General features: G+C 45.6%; 1 protein-coding gene across 1 annotated transcript in view; it reads right to left on the reverse strand.

The window, feature by feature from the left end:
• The window catches only part of LOC126191548 (venom dipeptidyl peptidase 4-like), a 303,127-nt gene that overhangs the window by 248,354 nt on the left and 33,006 nt on the right, over positions 1–21,767 (reverse strand). The window contains exon 2 of the mRNA XM_049932457.1: positions 754–877. Within this exon, the coding sequence (XP_049788414.1) occupies positions 754–877 (124 nt within the window). The remainder of the gene's footprint in view (positions 1–753; positions 878–21,767) is intronic.

Here is a 21,767-nt window from a genome sequence, read left to right on the forward strand (position 1 = left end):
TTGTGGACAATAACATCCCTGAAAAGACTGGCATGCCCACAGTTCCGATATGAACCCAATGGAGCACCTTTTGGATGAATTAGAACGTCGACTTCACTCCAGACCACAGCGTCCGACATTACAACCTTCTCTGGTTTCAGCTTTTGAGAATTCATTGGCTGTCATTCCCCTACCGACATTGGCACTACATTGACCCCTGTGAAGTTAAAGCCATGAAGAAGGTGAAATATGGACACATTCCACATTAATGTTCACTAACAGGTGTCCGCATGTTTTTGGTCATGTAATGTATTCCTCTGCAGAAATGTTGCATAACCATACTCTAAAATAAGTTCCTAAATTTACCCAACAGGCTTTCGTGAAAACAAAGTCGTCTTTTCCCCAAACATTCCCATGTCACTTCCCCAAGTATCTCTACAGAGTTTTAGTAAGGGCTGTGCTGATATGTTACAGCCCCGAATTCAGTTTCTGCTGTGATGCTTACTTGAGAAACACTACAAGAGCTGGATTAATACTCTCAAATTTCTCGCTCCACCGTCTCGAATATATCATTTGTTTCCCCATTTCCAGAACTCATCTAATAATTGTAAACATTCCGTCAGCATACGTAAACGCAGTTTTTACATTAGTTTCATTTCACCTCGCTTCTCAGAATTACCACTAAATGTTTAAGCAAAGTGCTGAGCTCAAGACGTTCACGATTAAGTCTTACCAAACAGCATTTTCTCTCCACAAATAAATGACAATGCTCACCACTTATCCATTGAGCGTAATATGTCCGTGCAGTGTAGTCACTGGATATCGATTCCTCCAGTCCAAAAGGCTCTTTCTGGACTGGAAAGGCAGCAGCAGTATGCACAACCATTAGGCATCCAACCTGGAACGAGAGAAACATGACAGATTACCTAACGTTCTGAACAAGGTTGTCCATAGATAAATTATTTTCTTTTTATTGCTCATTGTTCTGTTTTGACTGATGAAATCCCGCTTAATTCTAGATTTGGTATGGAAACGTTTTAGTGCTAGACGAAATTTTATCTGTCAGATATGTGTTGGATGTTCATCCGTCCGGCAGTCTGAATCGCAGAGTTTATGGAATGCAGTGCCATTTCTTTGGTGTTGTCTTGTGAGCATTCTTGGCTGAGAAAACGTGTTCTAGGCGTAAACTGAAGGTAGAGAGGAGGAGAAAGGGAAGGAAAGGAAAGGAAGGGGATCACTACTGTCAGCTGCATTGAGACATTAGGCGGAATCAGCGGCGACGAGTGAAATTGTGTAAAAGACCAGGATTCTAGCCTGGGATCTCCTTCTGACTAGGCAGGTGTGTTACCGCTGCCCCAGCCGGGACACAGCATTATTGCAGTACCATGGACTATCTCAGCACGTCTCACAACCAATTCCCATTCCCGTCGAGCACCACATATCTGCAGACCCTGTCCATTTCCTTCGTGTTCGATACTATGATATGCTCACAGGAGGTACATATCTGCAGACCCTGTCCATTTCCTTCGTGTTCGATACTATGATATGCTCACAGGAGGTCAGACATGTCCAAAGGAACAGACACTATGCATTCATATGATTGATTCACCTTCTTCAGTGTGAAACACAAATACGTCCGACCTCCTGTGGGAATCTCAGACTAGCGAACATGGAGAAAATGGACAGGGACTGCAGACAGACGGCGCTCAATGGGAATGGGAATCGACCATAGGGGTGCTGAGATGGTCCGCACAGTTGCAATTACGGTGTGCCTCGGATGGCACAGTGATTACCGCACCTGCCTAGTAATCAGGAGATCCCAGGTGCAAGTCCTGATCAGATACATATTTTCACTCATCGCCACTAAGTCCATGTAACGTCCTAATGAAGCTGACAGCAGTGATCCCCAGTAGTAGGGCAAAGTGGGCACGGCCCATTCTGCATTGTTGCCAAATTCGTTCAAGATGGCGGATTGAAGAAGGTGGCGATAGATGCGGCAACATCCAAGGCTCACAAGACAGACAGGCCAGGCGCTTATGTTACGAAGGTAGGCTTGAGCTTGCTCGCTCGCTCAGCTGAGCAGACAAACTACGTTTCTACACCTATTAACTCATAGCTAGGTGTGTATGTACGAGAATGTTCTTCTAGAATCCGCTATTATGGAGTCTTTCTGTTAGTAGTCCTACAATGATAGAGAGTACATAGGCCTACTAATAATTTATCAAGGCTGTACTGGGGTACAACGAAATTAAAATCATTTCAGAATGATTATCAGTAGCATAAGGCATCACATCTTGTATAAAACGAGGACTGTTAAGCAGAAGGGAGTAAATACTACAAACAAGCCGTTATACCATTTATGTCGAGAACTGATTTTAAGGTTTGTTGTACAATTAGTAATCAGTAAGACTTCATAATACCAGATTCCAGTAGAAGATGCAATTCTCGTTACTATGTACGCGCTCAGCCACGAGTAAACAGGTCTAGAGACGCATTTTGTCTGCTAAGCTGAGCTAGCGAGCGAGCTCAGGCCTACCTTCGTGATGCACATTTTTCTCGTGGGCCTCGGGCAACGTCGAAGTGACGTCATGGTGGGAAGTTCAAATTTTGAAGGGAAAATGTGTCAATTGGGCTACCTTCACGAACCTAACCCTCCTCCTCCCCCCTCATCCCATCTTCTCCACCATCTGGAAATTGGCAGGAAAAGGACTCAGTTTGCGCTGGGCTGCAAGTAGGATGGAGGTAAGTCTTTATTTTGTATATATTGTTCCTATCTCCTCCCCTTCCCCCACCTGGAAAGTTCAAATTTTGAAGTGAAAATGTGTCAATTGGGCAACCTTCACGAACCTAACCCTCCTCCTCCCCCCCCCCCCCATCCCATCTCCTCCACCATCTGGAAATTGGCAGAAAAAGGACTCAGTTTGCGCTGGGCTGCAAGTAGGATGGAGGTAAGTCTTTATTGATGGGAAAATGGCTCAGTCTGTACTGGGCTGCCAGATAGGATGGATGTAAGTATGCGTTGTTTATTTCAACAATTTGAGTTGTCATAGACAGTAACTCTATCTGGTGTGTTCACCATGAGATCCACAGTACAACTGACCTAGTTCACAGCACCACCATTAGAGGGCGCTGTCTGCCCTCCCCCTCTCCTCTCCTGTGACATAATCCAAGATCGCGGTCCGAGGATAAAATGGCGGGAAAAGGACTCGGTCAATGTGTACCTGCTGGACTGGGAGGACAGACATAATAATTTGGTGTGTCCAATGGATGAGATGTCCACTCTGGGGAAAGAGGAGTATGTTAACTGTAGCCATGCACGTGAGGACTGTGTCAATAGCGATGACATTTGGTGAAGACGAATACGCTTCATGAAACAATGATAATGCAGCAGGATGGGACTAAGTTACACTTCACAGGTCATACTGATAAATGTGTGTGGCGTTATTGTTGATCATTCGATAAAAGTCCAGTCAGTCTGTCTTCTGAAGCGCAAGAGGCAAGATGTTCACCCACTCTGGTGTTTGGCCTCGTCCAACAGGCACAGGGACTCGGGCAGGAAGTACGTCGGCTCATGGCACGGCCACATGGTAGCCGCAGGGCTGCCTGCTAAACACTTTCTGTGCCATTGCTTATAGGCGCGGCGCTCCACCTCCTTCCCACCCCAGTGTAAATATACCTTTGTTGTTGAACATAAACTGATTCAGGAGTTATTACATCTGTTGTTGTGGAATGTTGTCACATACATAACTTGAAGATCTCACAGGGACTAAATGTCCCATTGCACAAAGAAAGAGAGCTTTGCAGATGATGCGAGAATATTTAAACTATTACACGTTTTATTCCGAGGAATACCACCACCGCAACACTTTGAACACAGACTCTAAAAAGATCGCGACACACTTGTGAAACCGTCCCAAAGACACCCCCCGTTTTTATGGGAAATACCCTTGTCTTTGAGCACAAGCTGCTTCAGGACTTACTAAATCCCACTGAATATGTCTCTAAATGCGCTTTCAAAAAGATCGATGCACAGTTGTTTGCTTCACTTTCGCGGTGTATACTGCCACACTTGAACACGCACTCTAAAAAGATCGCGACACACTTGTGAAACTATCCCTGAATCACTTCGCGCGTTTTTGTGGGAAATACCGCTGTCTTTGAGCAGCGGCCGCTTCAGGAGTTACTAAATTCAGCTGAAAATGCCTCTAAATAGACACACTCAAACAAGATCGCTGCACAGTACTTTGCGTCAATTTTGTGATGTATACACACCCACGCGAACAAGGACTCTAAGAATCGGTACACCGTTGTGAAATCTCCCTGAGGCACTATACACTCTTTTCTGGGAAATAGATCCCGAAACCCATATCGGCTGCAATATATCATTTCACGCACCAAAATATGATATTTAGAAGTCAAAATAGCCTCTGTAACTCTAAACAGGAAGCTCACCGTTTTTGTAGTTTTAGTTGCTTGTTTGAAGGCAGAGAAAAGAATTTCTGAGTCCTACATCTGCTGTGGTGTTCATCACTTTTCTGAAACGGTGAGTGGGCTTAGTTAACATTTACTGCTGCTGGAGTCAGGGACGTTATTTTCCACACTTCTCGAAGCACATTGACGTCTAGGCACAGACGGGAAAATCAGAACAATTACACAACGAGAATTCGAAGCACTGTCCTACAGACGAGAAAAATGGCTGTAATTTGTGAATTTTCGATGTCCTACAGCTGCTGGTCTAGACATGCTCGAAAGCCACAATGGCGACTGAGGGACATCATTCCACTTGACCGAACCAGAGGAGGATGGTCTGCTAGGACTTGTCTCTGAACACTCAAACGAATAAGACATCACGTGACTCTCAGAGCTTTCCGTAGATACCTTGCACCCATCTTGTTCGAACCAGTGTGTAGAGGCCCCTATGCCCCGCACAATGGATGTCTTGTAAATGGAGCAGTCTGTTTGGCTCTTACTGCTGCTGCTGCTGGTGGTGTGGGAGCACAGTCCGCCATGTTCTATAGACGAGCCATTCACTGGCAAAATTATTTTGTACAGATCGAAAAAAAACATACAACAGTCACATGGCACTGACAGTTAAACCCTAGAAAACTGATCCACAGATCATGAACTACGAAAACTATCGCCAAAGACACTTCCCCAATTACACTGCTCTGCTACTGTCTAGGAATGTTTGAATTTTTCGATGGGAAACCCGCCAAACTCCTGTCGATGTGGGAGCACTGTCTGCTCTTTTTTCTACATACAGATAAATTACGAGACTTTCAACAGCAAAGCTATTTTTTACAAATCGACAAAAAAACACGCAGCACTCATATTACACAGACAGTTCAACAATTCAAAATTGGTCTACAGATCAGGAAATACGGGAACTATCGCCAAAGACACGTCCCCAATTACACTTATCTGCTACTGTCGAGAAAAGCTTGAATTTTTCAGCATGAAACCAATCTCCGCCTTGGCTCGAGCATCATATATCATGTCGATGTAGTAAACACAATTCGTATCCTGCACCATACAAAATCATCACTTCTACATCCTGCAGATAGCTTTCGACCACCAGACTCTTGTACATATAAGAGCATGCTAGATAGTTGTCGCAGCACTAGCTACTTCTGGTGAGGTCGGACGATCATCCATCGCGGCCAACAGTCACAAGTCAACTGCCCCTGCTCACGCTGCCCAGACACGAGATCGCAGCGCCCTCAGAGCACGGTGGTCACTCTCCGAACTGGTGTCCAAAGGTTGGGTTGGTTCCCCTTGGCACAAAGACGTTACTGTTCCTGGCCCCAACCTGCTTTTTTGCTTGCTGCCATGCTTTCTGCAGCTACCTGCAGACTCTGGGATTACAAGAACATATGTATTCTCACATGGTTTGCCAGAATATCTGGCCATTTACGCGATAGTTCTCGATATCATGCACATAGCTGTCGATCGCTTAAGCAATATAAATCCGAAAATAAAGTGCGCAAATTATATCTCTAGAAACCCGAAACTTTAGCGAGATGCAGCGAGGTGGAACGTGCTGCAAACCACTAAGTAACTAGTAACTTCTGTCGTCTGTGAAGATCTTTACGTGAAAATTTGGAAAAACAGAAGAAAATGGTAGTTCCACCCCACATTTTTAACGAAACCCGTTGTCAATGATATAACAGATTTTAAATCATCCTTGTACTTTACAAAGTCAACCAAGGGGTTTTTCATGTCTAGAGAACTGGCATACATTTCTTCCACCCGTCTTTCACCATCCAGAGGCATACAACACACACCACAGTCGATGTTCTCTCAACCAAATCAAGATGGGAAAGACGTAGCAGCAGTCAACTGGACAATTTACATGGCAGGGAGTAACTGTCCAGTGCAGTCACACGCCCAGATTGAATCTACTCAAATTTCCATGGAGAACAAATGCGATCACGAAGGATGTGCAACACCTGTTGAATACTAGTTCATTATTCAGGTGCCTAGAAGGCGACACAGTCAGGTCAGCTGCATTCCTGTATGCTAGCTGGATTCGACAGTCTAGATGGATCTCGCCATAAGCCATAAATGTCAATCGTTCTGGCCACAGGCTCGTGCTGGAATGCGCGCTCCTGCATACCTGCCACCTAAGAAACAAGCCACATATATTTTATCCTTGTACTTTCAATTAAATATTATGACTGCTGCTTCAATCTGGCGACAGTCAACAATCAGGAAAGTATCGGAAATACCCCCTCCTGATGACTGTGGCTCTGGAAACATCAAAAACAGTATCATTCTTATGACTGGACATAGTTTTACATGTAAAAACATCTTTCATTCCCCTTACGACTGTCGTATTTTTCCACATCAAATCCATACCTTCATTATGACAGGATAAAGCCATTAACTTTGTACATGTCAGAACACAGACATACTTTATAAGCCTACTGATCACAGCAAATCTACTATACATCCCCTACTAACTACAATACTTCGCCAATAACTGAATGCTCGTGACATTTAAGAATATTGAGCGAAAATCCGCCATGGATCGACATGTCACATTTATTTTTCTTGCGAGTGGTACCAGTGTGTCTTAGGAAGACAGACGTAATCGTCTTACAAACCACCAGATGCCAAAAGCACGATCGCAACGATTATGTTACTGTCAGAGCGTTCTTGGTTCTACAGGCACACACAAGTATCGTTAACGATATCTATGTTAAAAACTATACAAGCTTTATAAATCGAGATATGGTATTGCTTCAGAATGAAGTGGTTTTCCACACAAATATAGCGACATTGAATATAGAAGGTGATTGTGGGGCGTCTTGTAGCAGACGGAAAATGCGTGAGGACGTCGCCAGCGGTGTAAGCTCGTAATAAAAGGACCGAATTTAGAAAGTGATTCGGCTAAAGGACGTGGTATGAAGCCAGTATTTGCAGCTCCCTCATGCCAGTGCTAGATATTTCTCTAGTATTTGTAACACATTCTATACTGATGGCATGTCACAGGTTCTGTGATGTATCCACTGGGTTATAGACGATGGTTGATTGAGAATGACCACATACAGTAGATGGTATGCTATGCTATGCGAATTAAAAAAATGCAACACCAGATTGAGGTTGTAAGAAATGTACACTGGTTTTTTAGATCTATAGTGTTACGTCTTCTGGTAGAAATGTTGTCTCCGATTTGGAATTAAGTCTTTCCATTCAACCACATACCAGCGTTAGGTCCTGTGGAGATGTCTTTTAATTACAGCCACTAGTGAATCATATTCGTGGCACTCTCATAACTGGCCGGCCGGTGTGGCCAAGCGGTTAAAGGCGCTACAGTCTGGAACCGCGTGGCCGCTACGGTCGCAGGTTCGAATCCTGCCTCGGGCATGGATGTGTGTGATGTCCTTAGGTTAGTTAGGTTTAAGTAGTTCTAAGTTCTAGGGGACTGATGACCTTAGAAGTTAAGTCCCATAGTGCTCAGAGCCATTTGAACCAACTCTCATAACTCTAAATGAGTCACCTCCTTCGATTTACGACAAGACCGCCCTTTTTCACCACTCGGTGTAAATGGGAGCACATTGTTGTAGATCCCCCAACTGTGTACTATGTGTAAGGCCAGCGACAAAACGAAGCTTTCTCCTGCAACATGAGGCAGTAGCAGAAAAGTACAGTATGGGAACTGGAAGAAGGTCGCACTGCAATGCGTCTGCAAACTACATACAGGTACTGCAGTCAGATGGAGAGCTCCGTCCCTCAGGGTACATTCACTCTTTTCACCCAAACATTCTCTCCATCATCACTATTTTGAACCATCCAACACAGAATAAAAACTACAAACTATAAAAAAACTCCACTAACATCATACAGTAGGTAACTCAATAAGATATCACCCTGTTCCTGTCTTCCGATATATATATATATATATATATATATATATATATATATATATATATATATATATACACGTGGAGTTTTGCTGCATTGTGGAGCGTTTTCAAACAGCTACGTGTAGATGATTGACGACCTCTACGTTTAAACTCATCCTTCCCAGTGACAGGCTAGTAGATGGGTCGGTGCTCCGTTTCGACTGATTCCTGATATTGCAGTTATGTATGAAATCACCATCTTCGGAAGGTGTTGTCCCTCCACAAAGACTCTTACTCCATCTCAAATCCCAATTTCTGTATCATCACCTCCTCTAGTTTGTGACTACCATAAAATAGATTGCGAGTGTACAATGAAACGTGAAAGAAACTGGTATAGGTGTGCACATTCAAATACAGAGATATGTAAATAGGCAGAATACAGCACTGCGGTCGCGCAAAGAAATGGTTCAAATGGCTCTGAGCACTATGGGACTTAACATCTGAGGTCATCAGTCCCCTAAAACTTAGAACTACTTAAACCTAACTAACCAAAGGACATCACACACATCCATGCCCAAGGCAGGATTCGAACCAGCGACCGTAGCAGTCGTGCGGTTCCAGACTGAAGCACCAAGAACCGCTCGGCCACCACGGCCGGCTGCTGCTGTCGCCAACGCCCATGTAAGACAACAAGTATGTAGCGCAGTTGTTAGATCGGTTACTGCTGCTACAATGGCAGATTATCAAGATCTAAGTGAGTTTGAACGTGGTGTTATAGGCAGCGCACGATCTATGGGACACAACATCTCCGAGGTAGCGATGAGGTGGGCATTTTCCCATACTACCATTTCACGAGTGTACTGTGAATGTCAGGAACCTGGTAGAACATCAAATCTACGACATCGCTGTGGCATCCTGCAAGAACGGCACCTGCGATGACTGAAGAGAATCGTTCAACATGACAGAAGCGCAACCCTTCCGCAAATTGCTGCAGATTTCAGCGCTGGGCAATCAACAAGTGTCAGCGTGCGAGCCATTCCACGAAACATCACCGACATGGTCTTTCAGAGCCGAAGGCCCACTCGTGTACCCTTGATGACTGCACGACACAAAGCTTTACGCCTCGCCTGGGCCCGTCAACACCGACGTTGGACTGTTGATGACTGGAAATAAGTCGTCAGGTCAGACGAGTCTCGTTTCAAACTGTATCGAGGGGACGGACGTGTACGAGTATGGAAACAACCTCATGAATCCTTGGACCCTGCATGTCAGCAGGGAACTGTTCAAGCTGGAGGAGGATCTGTAATGGTATGGGGGGGGGGGGTGCAGTTGGAGTGATATGGGACCCCTGATACTTCTAGATACGACTCTGATAGGTGACACGTACGTAAGCATCATGTCTGATCACCTGCATCCATTCATGTCCTCTGTGCATTCCGACGGACTTAGGCAATTCCAGCAGGACAATGCGACATCCCACACGTCCACAATTGCTACAGAGTGTCGCCAGGAAAACTCTTCTGAGTTTAAAGACTTCTGACGCCCACCAAACTCCCCAGAGATGAACATTATTGTGCATATCCGGGAGGCCTTGCAACGTGGTGTTCAGCAGAGATCTCCACCCCCTCGTACTCTTACAGATTTATGGACAGCCCTGTAGGATTCATTGTGTGAATTCCCTCCAGCACTACTACGGACATTAGTCGAGTCCATGTCATGTCGTGTTGCGACACTTCTGCATGCTCGTGGGGACCCTATACGGTATCAGGCAGGTGTACCAGTTTCTTCCTTCACAGCAGACAGATGGCTGTGCAGTACGTCTATTCATTGTTAATTCTTGAATTACTGCCACATATAAGAAATGTCGTACACCAAGCAGAAGACATGGAAGTATTCCCGCATTTCGGCGTATTTTCTCCCTTAATTTATACGTAGATTTTTCGTCGATGTTTTTGTAATTTCATGTCACTTCTGGCTACGCCATCATGACATCACTTATCGCCACGTATTCTAAAATTGAGTGTATATGTAGTATAGTCGTCACACTCAGTGCAAATGAACAATTTTTTTTCTGGTCGGATGGTATAGTACAGCACTGTACTCGAACGCAGTTGCAGTGCATTTGCTATGTTTTCTGTAGGTTTGTGTGTGACGGATGATTCACGGAGGAAGTCAGAGTGGCTTCAAGTCTGTTGTCGCCTTCACGTGGTCACAGAGAAGGAAGGCTGAGGTATTTCCCGAGACACAGGAAGTGCGCTTAAGCCGTCGGCACACGGACCGTGCTGTCGAACGTCAACGTTGAGTGTGCTGAGTTCAACGTGCTGCTAAACACTCAGGAACGATGGGACTTGTGCATACGGTACGTGGGCCCCAGCGTGGTATAAGCGATCACAACGCACTCCAGCGGCAGTTGGGGTATGTTTCTAGCTCGTAAATCGCACTGTTTACTAAACCGGTGCGCGTAAAATTCCCACATTAACTCTACCAAAACGCACTTTCCCTCCATTGCCTATAGGCTAGTCACGTTGTTCTATATGTAATACACACAAATAAAAACTGCAATATCCATGTACATGTTTTAAGACGAAAAGGAAAGTACCATGTGCAATAAGTAAGGACACAGGCTTATAAAAGTTCCATTACAAACAGTGCGATTCAAATTTACGATAGTTTTCCACATAAGATAAGCATTATTTCACCATTCCCACATTTTAGTAAAACCCTAACGTCATTCTTACTTGATCACTGTTTCTACCCAGTAGCAGAATTTTTGCAACATGAATTAGGAAACGTAAAAGAAAAAGGAGCAAAATATCGTTATACGAGGGCTGTCCAGAAAGTAAGTTACGATTGATCGCGAAATTAAAATCACAATGAAAATCAGAAATGTTTCATTTGTAACAGTTAGCTACACCTTTCAGCTACTTCTCTACGTAGTCGCCGTTCTGATTCAGACATTCGTCCTAGCGTTGTACCAACTTTCCAATACCCTCATCATAGAAGGCAGTCGCCAGTGCTTTCCGCCAATTCTCTACGCTGGCCTAAAGCTCGTTGTCTGTGCCAAAATGTTGTCTTCATAGCCAGCGATTCGTTTGAGCAGAGATGAAACTCAGTGGGAGACAATTACGGGCTGTATTGTGGGTAACCAAACATTTCCAATTGAAACGATGCAGGAACATCTTCATTGCCCCTGCAGAATGAGGCTGAGAATTGTCTTGAAGAAGAAACCGCACGACAGTTATGTAATATTGGTTGCATAGCTTCAGGGGAAAATTCTCGCCAGCCCCTCGTACTTGGCGGGAGACACTATTTTCTATAACATCTTTACGCGCTCACTAAGAGCTCAGGAATGAAAAGAGCGACATAATTCTACCTAGAGTCATACTAGGGACACTGCCCAACACATCTTTGCAAAACTTTATCGGATTTTCATAGTCGTTTCCATTTCGCGACCGATCGTAACTTACTTTCTGGACAGCCCTCGTACAAGTAGCGGAAGCTGTACCGTAGATTAAGCCAATCGAACAAACTCACTCCTCATAAAAAGGTGAATTCGTATTTACATAACATCAATTACTATAGTACATACTTATATTAAACTAATAATGCGTGAGAACCTATTACGCGAATGTTACGGGGAAAAGAAAGAGAGGTGGCGAGACGTGAACCATCGGCATTTCATACAGGGTGTTTCAAAAATGTCCGGTATATTTGAAACGGCAATAAAAACTAAACGAGCAGCGATAGAAATACACCGTTTGTTGCAATATGCTTGGGACAACAGTACATTTTCAGGCAGACAAACTTTCGAAATTACAGTAGTTACAATTTTCAACAACAGATGGCGCTGCGGTCTGGGAAACTCTATAGTACGATATTTTCCACATATCCACCATGCGTAGTAATAATATGGCGTAGTCTCTGAATGAAATTACCCGAAACCTTTGACAACGTGTCTGGCGGAATGGCTTCACATGCAGGTGAGATGTACTGCTTCAGCTGTTCAATTGTTTCTGGATTCTGGCGATACACCTGGTCTTTCAAGTGTCCCCACAGAAAGAAGTCACAGGGGTTCATGTCTGGCGAATAGGGAGGCCAATCCACGCCGCCTCCTGTATGTTTCGCATAGCCCAAAGCAATCACACGATCATCGAAATATTCATTCTGGAAATTAAAGACGTCGGCCGTGCGATGTGGCCGGGCACCATCTCGCATAAACCACGAGGTGTTCGCAGTGTCGTCTTAGGCAGTTTGTACCGCCACAAATTCACGAAGAATGTCCAGATAGCGTGATGCAGTAATCGTTTCGGATCTGAAAAATGGGCCAATGATTCCTTTGGAAGAAATGGCGGCCCAGACCAGTACTTTTTGAGGATGCAGGGACGATGGGACTGCAACATGGGGCTTTTCGGTTCCCCATATGCGCCAGTTCTGTTTATTGACGAAGCCGTCCAGGTACAAATAAGCTTCGTCAGTAAACCAAATGCTGCCCACATGCATATCGCCGTCATCAATCCTGTGCACTACATCGTTAGCGAATGTTTCTCGTGCAGCAATCGTAGCGGCGCTGAGGGGTTGCCGCGTTTGAATTTTGTACGGCTAGAGGTGTAAACTCTGGCGCATGAGACGATACGTCGACGTCGGCGTCATTTGGACCGCAGCTGCAACACGGCGAACGGAAACCCGAGGCCGCTGTCGGATCAGCTGCTGCACTAGCTGCGCGTTGCCCTCTGTGGTTGCCGTACGCGGTCGCCCTACCATTCCAGCATGTTCATCCGTCACGTTCCCAGTCCGTTGAAATTTTTCAAACAGATCCTTTATTGTATCGCTTTTCGGTCCTTTGGTTACATTAAACCTCCGTTGAAAACTTCGTCTTGTTGCAACACCACTGTGTTCTAGGCGGTGGAATTCCAACACCAGAAAAATCCTCTGTTCTAAGGAATAAACCATGTTGTCTACAGCACACTTGCACGTTGTGAACAGCACACGCTTACAGGAGAAAGACGACATACAGAATGGCGCACCCACAGACTGCGTTGTCTTCTATATCTTTCACATCACTTGCAGCGCCATCTGTTGTTGAAAATTGTAACTACTGTAATTTCGAAAGTTTGTCCGCCTGAAAATGTACTGTTGTCCCAAGCATATTGCAACAAACGGTGTATTTCTATCGCTGCTCGTTTAGTTTTTATTGCCGTTTCAAATATACCGATCATTTTTGAAACACCCTGTACATAGCAGTTGAAGTCGGTAACGCTACTCACTGTGCTAAACTAACAACAAACGTAGTGCACCCATATCTAGCTAGGGTATTGCCAGTTGCTAAACGTTTTAATCGTAGCTATGTTACTAATTGAAATTTAATTACAACAAATTGTACCAAGAAAAATGCGTTTTTGGTGGATCCTCAGTGTGTCGTTTGCCTTCAAATGGTATACTCTCATAACACGCAAGGTACAATAATACTTTTGCCACGAATAAGATGTTTCTCGTTATTTTTTACAACGAATCACACAGTTAACAACGGGTTTTCGAGTGATTCTCAATTTGCTGGCGCTCAGAAACGGCATGTATACGTATAGGTTTGAAATGAATGCCAATATGGCACCTCACAACTCTGTGCTGAAGGGAGATGGCGTGCATGTGACGTAGGTGGCGTTGTGCCATCTCATTGGTCAAGGCTCAGATGCACGCTCAGAATATCTGACCTGCTAGATATTGCCCTGCCCGTTCAGGAACACTCCCGAACGTGCTGTTCCGCGCTATGACGTCAGAGACTCGGCACGCTCAACTTTCGGACGCACGGTCCGTGAGCCGACGGCTTTAGGACTGTCGCATGCCCGAACGCGCGCCCTGAACGTGTGGCGCGGCCCGGCAGCCTACGCGTGTCACCGGCCGCCGAACCGTGGAAAGTTATGCGTCCTTAGCTAAAGAGCGTTGTGGGACTGCAGTATGCTACTACCAAACAGGTCGCGTGTTTGACACTGTGCAGGACTGATTAGGTGTTTTAAACTCCAACAAACAGTATTTACAATGTGCTTCTCTGTACTCCCCACCAGTCCCGGCGGAGTTTAGAGTCCTCCCTCGGGCATGGGTGTGTGTGTTTGTCCTTAGGATAATTTAGATTAAGTAGTGTGTAAGCTTAGGGACTGATGACCTTGACAGTTAAGTCCCATAAGATTTCACACACATTTGAACATTTTGAACTCTCCACCAATCACAACCTTGCGGTGCCAGTTAACAAACAGTTGCTGTATGGCGACATTCTACTGTATGTCTATTGAGGTAATAGTGATATCCACGAGATTATTGGTGTCTTTAATGCTTCCCTGGAAAAAAAGGGAACCATCTGCCTATAAACTTACCTGTATACGCGTTAAAAATGACAGAAATTGGATGGAGTGATCGGTTGAGATGGAGTTGTAACGAGGTGTCATTTAATGGTAGACTCATAATGCGTTCTAGAGGGAGAGAGAGATGTTGCTGCAGGTCATTTAACCATTTTTTCCGTTGTTGGTTCAAATGGCTCTGAGCACTATGGGACTTAACATCTATGGTCATCAGTCCCCTAGAACTTAGAACTACTTAAACCTAACTAACCTAAGGACGTCACACAACACCCAGTCATCACGAGGCAGAGAAAATCCCTGACCCCGCCGGGAATCGAACCCGGCTGGCTCTGAGCACTATGGGACTCAACTGCTGTGGTCATAAGTCCCCTAGAACTTAGAACTACTTAAACCTAACTAACCTAAGGACAGCACACAACACCCAGCCATCACGAGGCAGAGAAAATCCCTGACCCCGCCGGGAATCGAACCCGGGAACCCGGGCGTGGGAAGCGAGAACGCTACCGCACGACCACGAGATGCGGGCGAATCGAAGCCGGTTTTCCGTTGTTCTGTCAGGATGCGTCAGTTGTGTGGCATAGCCTGTCTTCGACTCATATACGGCCGCGTGTTCTGTGTGTGTCTTAGAGCACTGTCTACTTGGCGATCGTTGTCAGCAAACCTCCCGCTCATCAGAGAACTTCCATCTCTTGTTGATGAAACATAACAATCCTATTTCGACACATTCCTCTAAACGAACTAAGATTTATGCGATGTACTCCATTCCCCTGTCGCATCAGAAAAGTGATGAACACCACAGCAGCTGTAGGACTTACAAATTTTTCTCTGCCTTCAAACAAGCAGCTAAAACTCGAAAAGCAGCGAGCGTCCTGTTTATAGTTACAGAGATATTGGCTCAAATGGCTCTGAGCACTATGGTACTTAACATCTGAGGTCATCAGTCCCTAGAACTTAGAACTACTTAAACCTAATTAGCCTGTAGACTTCACACAAATCCATGCCCGATGCAGGATTCGAACCTGCGACCGTAGCGGTCGCGCGGTTCCAGACTGAAGCGCCAAGAACCTCTCGGCCACACCGGCCGGCTACAGAGATATTCATTTCGATTTCCAAACATCATCGTTTTGGGATGTAACATCAGAAATTGCGGCTGATATCGCGATCTATTTCCCACAACAGCGTGTGTAGGGTCTCAGGGAGGTTTCACAAGTGTGCACTGGTCTTTTTTTAGAGTCCTTGTTCACGCGTGGGGTGTATACATCGCGGAATTGAAGCAAACTAATGTGCATCGATCTTTTTGAAAGTGCATTTAGAGACATATTCGATTGGATTTAGTAACTCCTGAAGAAACTCGTGCTCAAATACAAGGGTATTTCACACAAAAGCGCTAAGTTTCTCAGGGACGGTTTCGCAAGTGTGTCGCGATCTTTTTAGAGTCTGTGTTCAAGTACTGTGGTGGTCGTCTTCCTCGGAATAAAACGTGTAATTGTTTAAACATTCTCGTGTCATCTGCAAAGCTATCTCTCTCTTTCGCTCTCTCTTTGTGCAGTGGTACATCTTCACGTTATGTATGTGACAGTATTCCACAACACCAAATTATTAACTCCTGAAACAGTTCATGTTCAACAACAAAGGGTATCATTGTGCCAGGGACGGGAAGGAGGAAGAGTGTCGTGGGTATTTCCAATGGGACAGGAAGTGCTTAGCACGCAGCCCCGCGGCTACTGCCTTGTCGTGTCTTGAGTTGGCGCATTTCCTGCCCAAGTCTCCGTTCCTGAGGTGACATGACAGTGTGGGTGAACAACTTGCCTCTTGCACTTCAGAAGACCGACTGACTGGACTTTTATCAAATGATCTATAGTTACAGCACATGCAATTATCAGTATAAGTTGTGAAGTGTAACTTAGTCCCATCCTGACGCATTTTCATTATTTAATGAAGCGTATTCGTTTTCACCAAATATCACTGCTATTGACAGTCTTCAGTTGCAAGGCTACACCTAACTTTCTCCTTCTCCAGCGTGGACATCTCATCCATTGAACACACGAAACAATTACGTTTGTCCTCACAGTCCAACAGCTAGACATTGACAGTCCTTTTCCCGCCATTTTCTCCCTAGACCGCGATGTTGGATTATGTCATGGGAGGGGAGGGGGGAGGGCCGACAGCGGGCTCTGATGGCGGTGTTGTGAACTAGGTCAGTTGGATTCTGGACGTCACGGTGAACACACTAGATGGCGCTGCTGTGTATGACAACTCAAATTGTTTGCATAAACAATACATACTTACATCTTTCTTAACTAGCAGCCAAGCACAGAGTCCTTTTGCCGCCAATTTCCAGCTGGTGGAGAGGAGGGGGGAGGCGGGGCGTTAGGTTAGTGGAGCTAACCCAAATGACCTATTTTCCTGCCCGCATCTCGTGGTCGTGCGGTAGCGTTCTCGCTTCCCACACCCGGGTTCCCGGGTTCGATTCCCGGCGGGGTCAGGGATTTTCTCTGCCTCGTGATGGCTGGGTGTTGTGTGCTGTCCTTAGGTTAGTTAGGTTTAAGTAGTTCTAAGTTCTAGGGGACTTATGACCACAGCAGTTGAGTCCCATAGTGCTCAGAGCCATTTGAACCATTTTGAACCTATTTTCCTACCAAAATTTGAACTACTGCCCTTGACGCCACTGCGACGTTGTGGCATATGTGGCAGTCATCTTGGATCCCCATCTTGAATAAATTTAGCAACAATGCAGAGTGAGGCCATGCACACTTTCCCGTAATACTACAGAATCTCAGAGTAATGAATATGGAGGAAACAGACAGGACTGCAGATAGGTGGCACTCGATGGGAATGGGAATCAGCCACAGCCGTGCCGAGATATTCCGCGCAGTGGTGATAACAGTGCGTCTCAGATGATGCAGTGGCTACCGGACCTGCTTAGTAAGCAGGAGATCCTGAGTGCGAATCCCAGCCAGATACACATTTTCACTCGTTGTCGCTGATTCCGCATAATGTCCCGATGCAGCTGACAACAGTGATACCCTCCCTTTCCTTTCCTTTCTCCCCCTCTCCACCCTCAATTTACATACAATGAATCACAGCGTGGTGTCTGTTGTGTCGGACTTATCCAAAAGATGAGACATCTCGCATTCATATAAAAGTCGCGCTATGGTGGCTTGGCAGTCTCTCTTCGTAGCGTGGCGTGACGGGGTGTGCAACTCCAGCAGCAAAGGGTCAGTTTTGTGGGAGCGAGTGCCAGAGGCGGTTCTGTTGGACCAGTAGGTCTTTCTACACTCCTGGAAATTGAAATAAGAACACCGTGAATTCATTGTCCCAGGAAGGGGAAACTTTATTGACACATTCCTGGGGTCAGATACATCACATGATCACACTGACAGAACCACAGGTACATAGACACAGGCAACAGAGCATGCACAATGTCGGCACTAGTACAGTGTATATCCACCTTTTGCAGCAATGCAGGCTGCTATTCTCCCATGGAGACGATCGTAGAGATGCTGGATGTAGTCCTGTGGAACGGCTTGCCATGCCATTTCCACCTGGCGCCTCAGTTGGACCAGCGTTCGTGCTGGACGTGCAGACCGCGTGAGACGACGCTTCATCCAGTCCCAAACATGCTCAATGGGGGACAGATCCGGAGATCTTGCTGGCCAGGGTAGTTGACTTACACCTTCTAGAGCACGTTGGGTGGCACGGGATACATGCGGACGTGCATTGTCCTGTTGGAACAGCAAGTTCCCTTGCCGGTCTAGGAATGGTAGAACGATGGGTTCGATGACGGTTTGGATGTACCGTGCACTATTCAGTGTCCCCTCGACGATCACCAGTGGTGTACGGCAAGTGTAGGAGATCGCTCCCCACACCATGATTCCGGGTGTTGGCCCTGTGTGCCTCGGTCGTATGTAGTCCTGATTGTGGCGCTCACCTGCACGGCGCCAAACACGCATACGACCATCATTGGCACCAAGGCAGAAGCGACTCTCATCGCTGAAGACGACACGTCTCCATTCGTCCCTCCATTCACGCCTGTCGCGACACCACTGGAGGCGGGCTGCACGATGTTGGGGCGTGAGCGGAAGATGGCCTAACGGTGTGCGGGACCGTAGCCCAGCTTCATGGAGACGGTTGCGAATGGTCCTCGGCGATACCCCAGGAGCAACAGTGTCCCTAATTTGCTGGGAAGTGGCGGTGCGGTCCCCTACGGCACTGCGTAGGATCCTACGGTCTTGGCGTGCATCCGTGCGTCGCTGCGGTCCGGTCCCAGGTCGACGGGCACGTGCACCTTCCGCCGACCACTGGCGACAACATCGATGTACTGTGGAGACCTCACGCCCCACGTGTTGAGCAATTCGGCGGTACGTCCACCCGGCCTCCCGCATGCCCACTATACGTCCGTCAACTGCACCGCAAAACCGTGCGATTAGTAGACGAAAGGACGTGCCTCTCCAATGGGAACTGAAAACATTTGGTCCAGGAAAACACGTCTGATATACTCTATACGACACTGGTGACGGCATGTGCGTCACTTGACAGGAATATGTTGTCGACCCACCTAACTTGCACACTTGGTGAATGGGTAAAAAGATTCTTCTACCTTGCCCGATTTAGGTTTTCTTGTGGATGTGACAATCACTCACAAAAAAGTGATGAAAACATAAGAGTGTGTCACATAAACTGCAACAAATGAATGCAACAGTTTCACAGTCGCACAGTTTCCTCTGTGCTCTGTCAAAACATATGTTTTTAACGTTTTCAAATTTTTCCGTGTGTAGACCGTCAAATCCTGCATACGTCCAAGCAAATCTGAACATGTCCTGGAATTTTGGAGAGCGAAACTGATTATGTGTGAGTGCCTGAACTCTGATAATTGTCTGAAAATAAAAGTTTAAAACTGTTTACTGGAGGGAAGACTTGAACCTTGGACCTCTTGTTCCGCAGCTGCTCACGCTAACCACGGTACCACGGCGCTACTGGTGTCACATTCTCCTTGATGTTGCTTATCTTGGCATGGACTACTCAGTTTGTATATTTTGCTTATTTTTTTATAGTTCCACACAACTTCTTCCTGTTTTCTCGATTGATCTGTGTTCAGTTTTTCAAGGCCTATCCACTGTGCCAAATTATACCTAAATCTGAGGGGGGTGCGATGGGGAGGTTCCCTTGCAAGTTATTTGTAAGGCGAGCTATCCAGTATTAGTAGTGCTTCTACGATGTGGCTAAGTATTCTAAACTAACGGGCCAGATTGGTAAATGTAATAGCTAAACACTGGGTGTCGTTTGAGTGGCTGGTATAACTGTTTCTCTTCAGACCCCAGCTAACGAAGCACCATTACGCCCACTACGATGCGTCAGCGTATCAAACCCCGTTTGCTGCCGAAGGGATAGGTTTGTCGGTTAAATTTTGTTACACCCTGTGTATCGCGAGGGAAGTCACATTCTATCACGTCTAACATAACGTGATCAAAACAATCGTTCAATTCAGAGAACTCGGTACGGAATTGGAGTTCCTGACTGTGTTCATTACAACAATTGAAACTCCAAGTTCGATAGGAAATAAACAGTATCCATCATATACATCTGAGGCACCTCCGACCAACAAAGAGTCGTCACAACTAAGTCCAAAACTAGCTACAAGATAGAAAAATGGCTGCCACACAAACGCACTACCTTCTTTCTACTCTACGATCTAACTATCATCGTACGGTTGTTAGCAACAAATGGTGTGGCGTGGGCAGTGGTCGGTGGACCACTAGCCTTCCCTCTCTGCCCCCCCCCCTTTTCGAAGTCGAAAATGCCTACAGAAAAGTTCAATACAAAAAGAAGACTCTTTTTCCAAGGAGAGTCTGCCGTAGTTATTCAGAGACATCTGCTGGCCGATCAGGAGAAAGCTAGAACTGCTTCACTGGTAATTGTCAGTTCACTCAGGTTGCTGGGTCGAACAGGAAAACACTAACAGGTCCTGAAATGGTCACCAGATACATCAAGGCACTTATCGATGAGAGGAAGAATGATGTACAAGAATTGAAGGTCCTGCTGAAGCGCGCCAGATTTGGCTGGTGCAAACAATAGAGAACAAAATACTGGAAATTATGGCTCACATAATCCAAAGAGACATAGTACAGCAAATAAAAAAACTCCGTTTTATGGAATAATGTCAGGCACGCTTGTGGTTTTGCCAGTGAGAAGGAAACTCTTTGTGTAACTTGTGTCGGCCCTAACACACGGGATGTAGAACACATATATATTGACGTCTGCCATGCCACAAACGGTGCCCATATTGAACACCTGTAATGTGAGTTAAGATTTGGATAGATTGTCTATCCAGTGGTATGAGTCGGTTTTCTGTGTGTCTCGCGGTATTCGCTATCTTCTGAAACCCCAGAGGTACTAACGAATAATCCTACATTTACGGTAAATGGAGTGAATCTGGACACAGTATAACTAGTAAATGTAACAATAAATAATACTATTGTGATAACTAGAGACCGGATTATATGCATTTGCATATTTGTCGCCTTTCACCAGCTATTGTATATTTTAACTAAAAACTAGTGACGATGCATATTTTCGCTCTATGTTTATAGTATTTTAAAAATTTAGATAGGCGGTCTATAGGTCTATTTAGTTTTGATGTTCCACAGATTGACCGCGACCAAGAACTGCGTGCAGTCGTTAAGCGAGAGACGACTTCCTAGCGAAATCATTACACAAGAGGAACAGGAACAGGCACAGATAATGCTCCTGCTTCCGCGCCCCCTGTTAATCCCCTCCGCTGTCACCTCGTACGTGTCGGCAACAATTAAACTACGCAAGCTTTTAGTCGCAAGTCCATTGTTTCAGTTTAGTTTTCTATTTACTTGTACATAGTTGAACGAGTTTACGACGTGTAGTGTGTAACGTGTTGTGCGCCATGCCGCCCAAAATAAGAAACGTCGTTTCGTGGATAGCTGCCATCCTGGAACATTTACATATGACGGAATTGTTTTATATTGTCGAGTTTGCGGGAAAAACGTTTCGTGCAAGAAAAGTTTCAAAGAGACCAGCCTGCCAAGACAAGTCTTCATATCTCAGGAATGCAGAAGAA

This window comes from Schistocerca cancellata, chromosome 6 (genome assembly GCF_023864275.1).
Source record: "Schistocerca cancellata isolate TAMUIC-IGC-003103 chromosome 6, iqSchCanc2.1, whole genome shotgun sequence".
In the NCBI taxonomy this organism is placed as follows: Eukaryota; Metazoa; Arthropoda; class Insecta; order Orthoptera; family Acrididae; genus Schistocerca; species Schistocerca cancellata.